General features: G+C 40.4%; 1 protein-coding gene across 2 annotated transcripts; it reads left to right on the top strand.

The window, feature by feature from the left end:
- Nucleotides 1–654: 654 nt before the first annotated feature.
- On the top strand, nucleotides 655–11981 carry LOC146966322 (copine-3-like). 2 transcript variants are annotated; one of them, XM_085763382.1, is made up of 17 exons: nucleotides 660–780; nucleotides 2484–2683; nucleotides 2835–3014; nucleotides 3099–3173; nucleotides 3254–3325; nucleotides 3564–3644; nucleotides 5570–5659; nucleotides 7484–7582; nucleotides 7679–7765; nucleotides 7979–8038; nucleotides 8206–8339; nucleotides 8742–8796; nucleotides 8906–8957; nucleotides 9270–9403; nucleotides 9555–9791; nucleotides 9883–9997; nucleotides 11574–11981. In XM_085763382.1, exons 2-16 carry the CDS (start codon nucleotides 2522–2524, stop codon nucleotides 9991–9993), a joined length of 1629 nt encoding a protein of 542 aa, XP_085619508.1. In that variant the 5' UTR covers nucleotides 660–780; nucleotides 2484–2521; the 3' UTR covers nucleotides 9994–9997; nucleotides 11574–11981. The 2 variants fall into 2 exon arrangements, with proteins under 2 accessions (XP_085619507.1, XP_085619508.1); XM_085763381.1 differs by lacking the exon at nucleotides 9883–9997 and having other exon boundaries at nucleotides 655–780.
- Nucleotides 11982–12209: the final 228 nt, after the last annotated feature.

Below are 12209 nucleotides of genomic sequence, written 5' to 3'. Positions count from 1 at the left end.
ACACAGAACAGCCACTGAAACTGAGCAACAGTTCAAGATTTATTGGGCAGATTCTCTCCACTGTGCTGCAGTTTTTTTGGGAACAAAACAACCACATTGTAAGTTATCCCGAAATAACTATCAATTGAACAATGCTTGGTTGTTAGAAGAGATGAAGAAAGGGGGTAGTAGACAGAATACACAGAACAGTAAAATTGACCCTTTTGTCGCTTAGCAACAGTGTCAATAAATCAATTGGCGGAGGACTACATGGTGTTGGTGTCATATAATCCTCTTGATATGTCTATGGTTGGTATTGCCAAAAAAAAGAAAGGCTACATGATGAAATAAAAAATCATATTGTGTTGTCGATTATTACTGTTAATTAATAGGGCGCTTGTGGAACAACTGTCTATTAGTAAAATTACACAAGAGGGAGTGATTGAGCACTGACAGTTAATTTGGTTTGTCTTCTGTACTACTCCGCTGACTTCGACCGAATCACAGCCGTCGTGCCACTGACTGCTGACATTTACAACATCATACATCACTTCCTCTTGCGTGATGTTGAAATTTACACTTATGTGTTGTAACTTACATACGAGTCATGTGATTATTACAGCTCTACTATTTTATTTTCTACAGCCCTCCTCCGTCACGGGGAGTGGTTTACCGTGTGCTGCTGCCGCCGCCCACCGACATTCCCAGGGCGAACCGGGCACCGCCCACTACGCGAGATAGGGCTGCTGCTACTGCCTGCTGCCAACCATAAACACAGCGAATAACTAACTGGATAACAAGGTAAGATAAAGGAGTATGTCTCCTCTTAATCATATAGCTTAAGTTACATTATGTCAGTGTTTTCTGATTAAAAAGTGCTAACTTGTTTCGTGACTAGCACAGTCTGTGCTCAAACTTTTCCTTCGTATCATGTGACCGTTTGCTGCTTCTGCCGACACGAAATCAAGCCTCAACTCGTAAAAGTGAACGTTTATAGTGGGTGGTCATTCTTATTATGTTAAATTAAGTAGTCTAAACCTAAATCTTTTATATACTATGGTCTAAACGTGTCTCTCTGCTGCTGTTGCTGCGGGACACGGCCTCTCTCTCTTGTCACGCAACGTAACGTTTCTTCAGCCGCAGCTTCAGTTCGATTTCCGTTGACGTGACGTCAGCGTAGCTTTCGTTGCTAACAGTTTGTTTTACGATAAACAGAGAAAAATCAGGCGTTGTATGTTTCATTTGTCATTACTTTCACTTAGCAAGTGTGTAATACAGGCTTCAGTCAGCTAATACCAGCCCCATACGGACTGTAACAGCTGGCTTCCAGTCCGGGCTTTCCCTTTACTTCTGTCTCGGTAACGTTAGGCTACTTGCCGTTAGATAGCAACAGCATCAATGAACCTGAACCCCGGAAAAAAAACACTTATTTTATCTAAACAAAGTGGATTCACTTAGTGTTTATACTAAATAGAGGCCAGCAAATCAGTCCTAATTAAACATAAATAAGTGACAGTAAAAGAGAAAACGTATTAATAAACATTCCCATGCACCCCTCATGCCCTCATCCAACAAAAGTGGGAATTAGATATTATTAGCACACCATGCCAGAATAATAAATCATCATAGGCCATTATTAGGTATGGTTTATATCTATCTAACCCTAAGCCACATGATAAATGATACATTTCTGAGCAGTTTTTTTTGCATGTAGTTTGGAGCAGACAGGGTTTTTCCCCTAAGGCTACACTTATCGGCCTGGATGATGAAGTATTTCATGAAATTTCCCCTTTTAAACTTCAGTGTGGGCACTGCAGTTATACTAATGTCTGCCTAGTGTGGAAAATGGGGTGGAGTAAGTGTTTCACAATAATTAAGGAACTGTATTTTGTGAGTTTTATTTCTTTCAATGATCCCCCCAACCTTTAGGAATAATCTTCCACTGTGCACAGAAGAGAAAGTACCGGAAACATACCAATGTGATGATACACAGGAAGCCTTGTAACTGTTTATGGATGTCTTTGTTAACATGTGTTTGTTTAGTTATGTAACAGGTTTGACTGTTTGATCAAAGTAGTCTAATAGTTTGACTCCCTGACAAAGGCGTGTAGCTGAAACATGTTGGAGTTTTTTTTTTTCAAAGGTTAACAAGACCAAGCCATAGCAATAAAGGCTTTTAACTGTTGACAGAGAGTGCCTTGGATATTTTTTCAACTGGTCTAATAATGACTATTGCATCTGATTACTTTTTGATTTGATCTCAATACCATTGATTTAGTCTGTTGCTGAGATGTCACAACCTAATCGCCATCACAAAGTTAAGAAACACAATGCTTGAATGAAGTTAGTGAGTATTATTAGATCTCACTCTGAACACCTGTGTGACCTGTGTTCTTATTTAATTACCTAACCCCTGTAACATGTAATTCTCCAACACTATGGTGGATTAAATGTGCCCTCCAGTCACTAAAAGGCTGTTTCTTATCTGTGTTTCTGTTTGTCAGTTCTTGTATGTGAGTGTGTACCCCCGACCAGGGCCGGGATGGCAGCAGCAGGTGTAAATCCAGGTCCGAGGGCGCCCGACTGTATGTCGAAGGTGTCACTCAGCGTCTCCTGTCAAAATCTGCTCGACATGGACGTGTTCTCGAAGTCGGACCCGCTGTGTGTGCTCTACATGAACAGCTCTGGGCCACACTGGTGTGAGGTAAGTGGTAAAAAAGGTTTCATTTCCGCACCTATACAGCTCTCCAGTGAAACTTTGTACCTGCACAAAGTTTCAAGAACACACCCATGTGCATGTACTGATTAAGTGACTTGTAAAGTAAAATTAATAACATACTTTATGTGTCTATCAGATTGGCCGGACAGAGAAAATCCAGAACTGCCTTAATCCCAGCTTCTCCAAGACTTTTACCGTCGACTACTACTTTGAAATGGTGCAGAAGCTGAGGTTTGAATTGTATGACATCGACAGCGACAATTGCAATCTGCAGGATGCCGACTTCCTGGGAGAACTTGAGTGCACCTTGGGACAGGTAACACATTTCTTTCTGTATTTCTGCAATTTGAAGTGCTGTTCGTTTTGTGGCATTCTTGGTGATTGTAGTTTTTCTGTTCAGATTGTGTCCTCGCGCAAAATAACAAGACCGCTTGTCATGAAGGACAAGAGGCCCGCTGGAAAAGGAACCATTACCGTAAGTTGCTTTCATTCAAGTGTGGATGTGTTTGAACTTATTTGATATTTCTAACCTGAAACTGTCTCTTGTTTTCGTAGGTAAATGCTGAAGAAATGACAGACAACCGAGCAGTGGAAATAGAAGTTGCAGCTAGAAAACTGGATAAAAAGGTATCGATTATGGGATTCAGAAATAATATTCAGTAATTCAGAAATCCAGGTTCAACAACTTTCTTGTGTTTTATACAACAAGTTTGTTGATAGTCAAAGCAACACAAAACGAAAGTGCTTCCTACACAACTAGAACAACCATTCACCTGCTCACTGTCACAATGAACGGACGTCCTGACACCTCATTATTACAATTACATGGTTCAGCTGGATATTACTTTGATGTTTTTTTTTCTAGGATTTCTTCGGGAAGTCTGACCCTTTCCTGGAATTCCACAAGCAGACAGAAACGGGATGGCAGCTGGCTCACAGGACAGAGGTACTTCTTTTCTGGATATAATAAAAAGGAAGCAATAATTTCAAAGAAATCGCTGTAACCCCTAAAAGTTTAAGATCACAATTTCAAGTAGAAACCAGAATAATAGCATTGTGTAATAATGAGCTTGTGTGTGGGAAGTTACTTTTGGATTAAAGCATTTCTATGAAACCAAGTTTATTTTCAGACTGGGAAACATTTCAGGCATGACTTCTAGGCAGAGCACCCTGGGGTATTGAGTGCAGTCCAGATCATTAACATACCAGCTTCTTTCTGATTAAGCTGGGGGCACACTACACGATTTTCACAGTCGTTGCCAATTTAGAAAAGACTTGGAGTACACACTAACCGACTGGCCTCAGCAGATTTTAATGACGAATAGGGATCACACAATAACGACTGCGCCAGATGAGGGATCACAGACTACACGATTTGTAAAACCAACTGAACGCACCAAACTCTTGCGAAAACTCTCGCATGATCAAAATCAATCAAATCAAATAAACTTTATTTGTCCCACCAGGGGAAATTTGTCTTGGGCAAGGGAGTTGTAACAGTTGCCATGTACATGTAAAACATCCATACAGTACATAATATACAATAAAACAGTAACAAAGGCAAACATATCCAAGAGAAGAGAAAGAAAGAAAGTGCGGGGTGCAATAAATAGAATAAAATACTTATAATTCAAGTTCAAATAAAAACATACTAAAAACTAAAAGAAAGAGCAAGGGATGTTGGTATAAGCCAGCAGGTGGACAGGCAAACTGCATGTAATTGATATGATTGACTGATTGATGGGCTGATGGGCAGGGGATCCACAGCCATGGCCTCCCCCCTGCCCACATAGGGGAAGGGTTACCAGAATGGTAAAGCCAGGAACCATCCCCTTCACCCGACCGAGGTCAGATGGTGGGGTGGGAGGGGGCTAGGGTAGTGGATCCGCAGCAGTAGGCCTCCCCACTGCCCTAGTGGGGGAGGGGAGTGACAATTTCAGGAGTGTAGATGAGTAGTGAGTGATTTCCACAGATGGGGTCAGTCGAGGTAACTTTCCACTCGCTTTATCAGCCTCCTGATATACAGACATACAGCGGCGAACCACCTGCTAACTTCCTGTGAGCGGAAGTGATTTCACCCGTGAACGCTGTTGCCAGGCAACCGTGTCAATGTCAACACATTCCACAAAGTGTAAAACAAACATGGACGACATACGGCCCGCTGCTGCTGTTGTTTTAGTGGCTATCTGCTGTGAAAAATCCATGCAATTGGCAAATTAGCCCATTGCCACAATCCCTATAGTCATAGCAGTAGGTTCGTTACCTTTAATTGTCGGTGCAAGCTGTTTTTAGAACGGCGGAGCAGAGCCACAAGCTGCTCAGAGCTACGCTACGGAGGCTAATGGGATTTCTTGGTTTCCCTCATCAAACTCATCAAATGCACAATCCAACAACTCCAAAACGCTCTGGTGGACAAGTTGTGACCTGCACATTCACCACGCTATGAGATAATAATGTAACGTTACAAGACAGAGTTGTTTTCGAGGTAAATTCATGCAAAACTGCAGATGTGCGTTCCCGCCGGAGGCAGTTTTTCGGCAAGCAGTCTTTGCATTTACCTCCAAAACAGCCATTTAACGTTTTTATCTCATAGCGTGGTGAATGTGCATTATTATTAGAGTACTAAGTTTCAGTTGTTTCAGTTGTTAGTGTGTCATAAAGACAAATTTGCCAGTGTGAATTTGTTTTACGGATTAAGGATTAAGGATTTTTCCTGTTAGGACAAGAACTTGTGAATAATACATAGTGAAAACCTCAGAGTAATGTACTATGTAGTCTAGGATATAATTAGAGGCTCTTGTTATGGACATCGGGGCAGGATCGTATCAGGCTGTCTAAAGTGTTCCTTCTTTGTTCTGTGGCATTGTACAGGTGGTGAAATACAACCTAAACCCAACATGGAAACGTTTCCGTGTCCGGTTACAGGCGCTCTGTGGAGGTGATGTGGAGAAATCTATAAAGGTATACACACAAACACAGATTTAATCAAATGACTGATCATCACAACTCCATCTGTGTGTCAATCTCTCATTCATTATTAATCCGATGTATTTTACAGCTTGTTTTATACGTTAATTATGATATGTCCTATGTTCAACCAAGCTGTTGTGTAAATGAATTTCCTCTTGTGCACATCTAAGGGTCCGATCATTTTAGTGCAAATAAGGAAATGTGTATATTAGTTTATGTATGTTGTTTTTTTTTTGTTTCCGTCCCCTAACCCCCGATAAAGCACACTTATCTGGAAGAGATGTTTTCCAGTCATCAGTGCAAGTGAGTTTTTCTGTCACGACCGTGAGTGTTCTCCGTGAAGGATGCAGTGACGACACAGGACAGAAGTCCTAAATGCATCTCTATCTATCTTAAAGGAATAAACAAAAAAAGTTATATGGAGTTTGGCCCATTGGTGAACCTACCTGTTTGATGGTGACACTAAAGTCATCATGAGTCTCTGGTTGATCATTGACTCCAGTGCTCCATGTTCACAATTTATTGAAACGCTGAGACACTGGATAAAGCAACGGAAGAAAGTGTCAAACTAAAATAAAAATAATTCTCACTGGACTAAATGTCGGCAGAATACAATACAACAGAAATGTATTGGTGGAGCACCAGAGCCAACAAACTACCAGGGATTTATTGATGACTCTAGTATCTATAGGATTTATTATTTATCAACAGCCAGCACTTTAAATCTTAACTTAAAAGTACTGATAAAACATGTGTAAAATACATTACAAGTGAAAACCCTGCATTCAAATACATAGTTCATCAAAAGTACATAAGTATTATCAAAAAACTGAAAATACTGTTTCTGAAGAAGAAATTCTGCTATGACCGATATATAACATAATACACAACTTTATTATATTGTTTATGTTAATGCATTATTCCATCAGTAACACTAGTTTTTTAGCCAGTTTAGCCAGCGGTTCCCAACTAAGGACTCAAGTCCCTCCAAAAGGTGGAGTTGTTAGAATGTTTTTTCTACTTTTTAATGACTAAATATCTGGTAATTGTTCATCTTTGGACCACGAACATGTATAGAGTTTGAAGAAGAGATTTCTCTTTGGATGAATATCTGACACTGAGATCATTTCTGTAAAAGGAAACCATGTTTTAATTTTAAAAAATATCAGTATATCAGTTATAAATGTAGTGAAGTAAAAGGCTCAACAGCTGTAATGCAGAAGTTTGACGCAGCATTAAATGCCAAGTGTTCAGAGAGAAGTGCAGTGCTTAAGGAAATTAATTTGTTGACTTTCCGATGGGTGAGTTGACGAATGGGCCATTTTCCCCAGAGGTAGAGATTTTATTTTCCGTTAAGATGGATTAGTCTCAGTTATCCAATCCATGAGCTTCCCTATTCGTTCGCCTTGTAGACTGACTGTAGCACCACAGTTTGTCTCATCTGCCCTGGTTGCTCCTTTGCTGTGTCTAGACCTGTTTGCCTTATTCCTCCTGTTCTCTCAACACCGAAGCTGCAGTGTGCAGGTTGTGACCCACGACTCTGACAGAGAAGCGAGTTCAGGGCTGTGCTCACTCTCTTTGTCACTTATAAATATACTGTAAAGCCTGTGTGTGTGTTTCTGTTAGACGTTTCAGTAGCAGGGTGTTGCCTCACTCGTTGAAGCTTCACTCCCCCCATCAGCATGCTTTTTGTCTCATCCTCTTTGATACCCGGCATACATGCGCTGATAGGACTTTTATTTATCAGTTGAATATATAACAAAGGACAAAAGCGGATGGACTCACTTTGTCACCAAACTGTTCTGTGATTCTCAGGTAGATTGCTACGACTACAACAACAGCGGCTCGCACAACATCATCGGGTCCTTTCAGACCACGCTCGCCCAGATTCAGCAGGCAACACAGACGTATGAGGTGAGCTCCGTCAAATATGAACTGATCTGATGATGAAATACAATGATGGACGTTTATTCCTGATGCTGAGGTGGTGTGTTTGTCATCCTCTTTCAGGCTGAGTTTCAGTGCATCAACAATAAGAAGAAACAGAAGAAGAAAGGATACAAAAACTCTGGTGTTATCGTCATTAAAAAGTGCAGGGTAATGTGACTTTCTACTCTTTTTTCCTCTCTTTCCTTAGTTCAGATTCAGAGACATTGTTAGATTTACAGGTAGTTTTAATAGAGAATATATCAGAGTTGCACAGCATTTTACTATGTGTTGTTTCATTTAGGTTTTATAATGGATATGTTGTCTTCTTTTTATGTATTTTTGAATAATTGAGGAATTTCCTGACATCAATATTTGTTGCAGATAGTGAAGGAGTACTCGTTCCTGGATTACATAATGGGTGGCTGCCAGATTAACTTCACCGTGAGTGCTGCTTGACACATTCTTTGTCATCATGATTACCTCATACTTAGATGTTGTCATCCTTTCATACAGATTAAAAATGTTAAATTACATCTGTTATGATGTTGTCAGAGCTTTATTTGATTTTATTTGATAATCTCTGTATTTATTCCTCCTCTTTGGGTCAGATCGCTATTGACTTTACAGGCTCTAACGGGGATCCTAGGTACCCTGTGTCCCTCCACTACATCAACCCTCAGGGATACAATGAATACCTGGCTGCTATCTGGGCAGTGGGAAATGTCATCCAGGACTACGACAGGTAAATACCATTTATATATTATATCCTATCACGTTATCATGATCCACCAAAGATCGACTATAAATAAATTAAAGTTAGCCAACATTTAGTAAATATCCTGTCAAGTCCAAATACATCTGTGAGGAACAATAATATAAAAAGACATGTTTTATAAATAAATACTGAATTCCTTCTTTATAATGCATGAATACTCATTAGTATGTAGTTTATAAATACAGTAAGTGGTTGTCAATGATGAGTAAAACATTTTAACTGTGTTTATAAACTACATACTAATGAGTATTTGTGTGTTATAAATGATGAATTCAGTATTTAATGCTTAACTAATGCTTAATAGTGTGTACTTAAGTGTTACCTGCACTTGAACTGTAACATTTACTCGGCTCCACTTCCTTTGTGCAGTGACAAGATGTTCCCTGCTTTTGGTTTCGGAGCCAAGATTCCTCCGAACTGGCAGGTGATGGTTTTATTTCAGTTCAAACATACTTTGATATATGTTTAGGTTTTTGTGAATTATCACAGATTAGCTGCTGTGTGATTCATACTAATAATTGTTGTGTTCGCAGGTCAGCCACGAGTTTCCCATCAACTTCAACCCATCAGATCCATTTTGTGCAGGTAATAATAGACCAAAGCTTCAGTGGAACAGATGAGAGCATGTACTTGATGCTATTTATTTGTTATTTTCCAATACATTTGTCAATTACCATTAATTTCTGAAACAACAAGAGGATAAATGATGCACCAGATAAACTGATTACTCTGTCATTGCAGAAGAGGTATCAACAATTTTGATGATCAATGAATGTAATTCAGTAATTTACCAAGAGTAAACTGGATTTCCCTCAGCATCTCACTGCCATTTTGAATTTCTGTGCTAGATCAGCATGGATATACTATAAAATGTGTGTGTTTTTTTGTGTGTTTTAGGTATAGAGGGTGTGGTGACCGCCTACCAGCAGTGTCTGCCCCAGGTGAAGCTTTATGGGCCCACAAACTTTTCTCCAATCATCAACCACGTGGCTCACTTTGGCAGACAGGCCATGCAGCAACAAACTGCCTCTGTGAGTTTCTGGAAGTTTAGATTTGCAGTAATATAAACACCTATTGTGTGCAAATGTCTTTTATTCTACATCTGTAACTGAACACACAATCTCAACAATGAGTTCTTCTTTTCCACCCAGTAACGGTGTAACACTCTCTGTCGTTTCCCAGCAATACTTCGTTCTGCTCATCATCACTGACGGCGTCATCACAGACATGGATGAGACCCGTCAGGCCATCGTCAACGCCTCCCGCCTGCCCATGTCGATCATCATCGTCGGGGTCGGGGGAGCGGACTTCAGCGCCATGGAGTTCCTGGACGGAGACGACGGCAACTTGCGCTCTGCCACGGGCGAGGCCGCCATGAGGGACATCGTGCAGTTTGTACCGTTCAGGCAGTTCCAAAATGTAAGACTGAAAATCTGAAGAAAACGTTCTGTCGGCATGCACCATGAGCTTTTGCAAACTCTTAAACGGTGTCCCCATATTTTAATTTCAGGCAGGCACTGCAGCCCTTGCCCAGAGCGTATTGGCAGAGTTGCCTGACCAAGTGGCCTCCTTCTTCAGTTTATTTGAACTGAAGCCCCCCAACGAGCCCAGTCCTTCCTAGAAATGTAGGAGTTACCCTAATCTACACCCCAACCCCCCCATCTCCCCCTGCTGCTTATCATATGAGCCACAGCTGCATGAACTTAAAGAGAAGCAACAACAACAACCCCAATGAAGTGCATGTGGGATTGTATTTCCTGTCTTTATTGCTTATATTACAATACCAGTCAAACGTTCGGCCACACCTTCTCCTTTAGTGGTCTTTCTTTGTTTTTATTACTTTCTACATTGTAGATTTAGACTTAAGATAACAAAACTATGAAGGAACATATATGGAGTTAATGTGTTTCACTTTATTGTCATTGTACAAAACCATCAAAGATGCAGAGCAGAAAGAAATTGCAAGCATGGCTCTATAAAAACACAGATAAATACTAAAATAAAGAGTGCTTCAATAAATAGACAGGCTCAATAAATATATAAACATAACTCTATATATATAAATATATATGTTTATGTACAATAAGGGATAAAATACAACTTAAAAAGTGAGGTTATTGCACAATGTTTCATAGACAAGCAGTAAAGCAAGGGGAGGTTATTCCAGAGACACAGAGAGAGGTCCAACTGAGATGGTTTTGAGATGAGTTGGACCACAGAGTGAAGGCAAAACAGCCAATAAGTGCTCAACACCTCTGGAAAACCGTTGCCAAATCTTGCAAAAAAAAACAAAAAAACCTTTGCACACCTACATATCACCCTGAATCCACAACCTTATGGAAAATGGAAATGTAGAGTAAATTCTCCAATAGAACCCCGGGCTTTTATTTACTTAAACCAAAGATACTCTCCAACCGTCTTTGCTTCAACTGCCGAACTGACCCAGCTTTGGTCAGTTGGAGTGAGTTGCCAACTAACTACTATTCTCTTAACCAATGGAGGAGACTGTGGTGCAGGTGGGGGAAAAAAACCTCTGCTGTCACCGTGGGAGGGGCGGAGGGAACGGGGGTGACAAATCCAGCAATAGGACAAACTATCCTGCGTTTAAATAACATATCGAAAATATCTGCTGGACAACTCATGGAGCTGGAAACAAGCCTAAATAAGCAACTACACTTTAACAACAAGCCCCAAAAAAACGCAGCCCGCGACTACCAATATTTAGAAGCGACTTTACAGAAAAAGAAGCCCAAAGTCGCTTATAATAAACAGACTTGGCAACACCGCTGATGACAGAATCAAAAGTGTGCAAAAAGCTGTCATCAAAGCAAAAGGCGGCTACTAATATATACATTTTTTTCTGCTTTGTTTAACTACTACTTTTTTACTTCATAGTTTTGATGTCTTCGATTTGAATCTACAATCTCAAAAGTAATAAAAAAATAAAGGAAAACCATTGAATGAGAAGGTGTATTCAAACTTTTGACTGGGTAGTGCAGTTTAGCATTAGCATTTTGTAGTGGTATGATGCATCGTGCCTTAAACATGCAATAGTCCTAGATAGCTGTGGCTGCTTCATGTTTGGTGCCTCCATTTCAGCCCCTTCTGCTTCTGTCTAAATCTACGTATATACACACAATTCATCATGTTGTTAACCTTGTCTTCCCCCCTCCCTCTCCTGTCTTTGCCTCGTCTCTTTAGGCTCCTCAGGAAATGCTTGCTCAGAGTGTCTTGGCAGAGATCCCCGGTCAGGTGGTGGGCTTCTTCAATAGCATGAGTCTGAAGCCCCCACAGGGCGACGCACCTCCTCTCTCTGACGCCTCAGCATCAGCACCGCCGCCGCCGCCACAGTGATGTGTCTTAAGGATCAGCTTCTCGCCTCAATAAAGCGCCTTCAAATTTCCTGTCATATATGACATCATCCACGTCACCTGGAGGCGAGTCCACTTCACTTCAACTACAACTACAACAAACTGTGTATTTATATGTCTCTGTCTTTCAAGTGTATCACTCATAACACAAACTCTTCCATGGTCGTAAAACAACAAGCATGCAACATCAAGCCAAGTAGTGATGTAATGGTAAGGTGAAACTTATGAACCAATTGTATATATCCATATTAGGACGCCATGGTACATAGATGTTAACTTGCATGTAACATGTAGCTTTTTCTATGTAACTCAAATAGCTTTATGCAACACAAGTGCCACAACTTTTTTAGAGTTTATTGTGTTTTATTTTATTACTTGGTGCAAAGTATCGCATATAACAAGTATGAGTTGAGTCAAGGTCTTTGGTTCCTGGAGAAAAACTGAGGCAGTTATTAACAGTCACATG

Source organism: Trachurus japonicus, chromosome 20 (assembly GCF_045865225.1).
Source record: "Trachurus japonicus isolate A0001 chromosome 20, Traja_1.0".
Classification (NCBI taxonomy): Eukaryota; Metazoa; Chordata; class Actinopteri; order Carangiformes; family Carangidae; genus Trachurus; species Trachurus japonicus.
This window is presented reverse-complemented; position numbering and strand designations above follow the sequence as displayed.

What these genes read in the sequence shown, in the direction of transcription:
- LOC146966322 (XM_085763381.1), top strand. Translation starts at nt 2,522, where the DNA reads ATGGCAGCAGCAGGTGTAAATCCAGGTCCGAGGGCGCCCGACTGTATG. An exon ending in GTCATCCAGGACTACGACAG is followed by an intron (nt 8,340 to 8,741) that starts GTAAATACCATT and finishes TCCTTTGTGCAG; the next exon opens with TGACAAGATGTTCCCTGCTT. An exon ending in CGTTCAGGCAGTTCCAAAAT is followed by an intron (nt 9,792 to 11,573) that starts GTAAGACTGAAA and finishes TCGTCTCTTTAG; the next exon opens with GCTCCTCAGGAAATGCTTGC.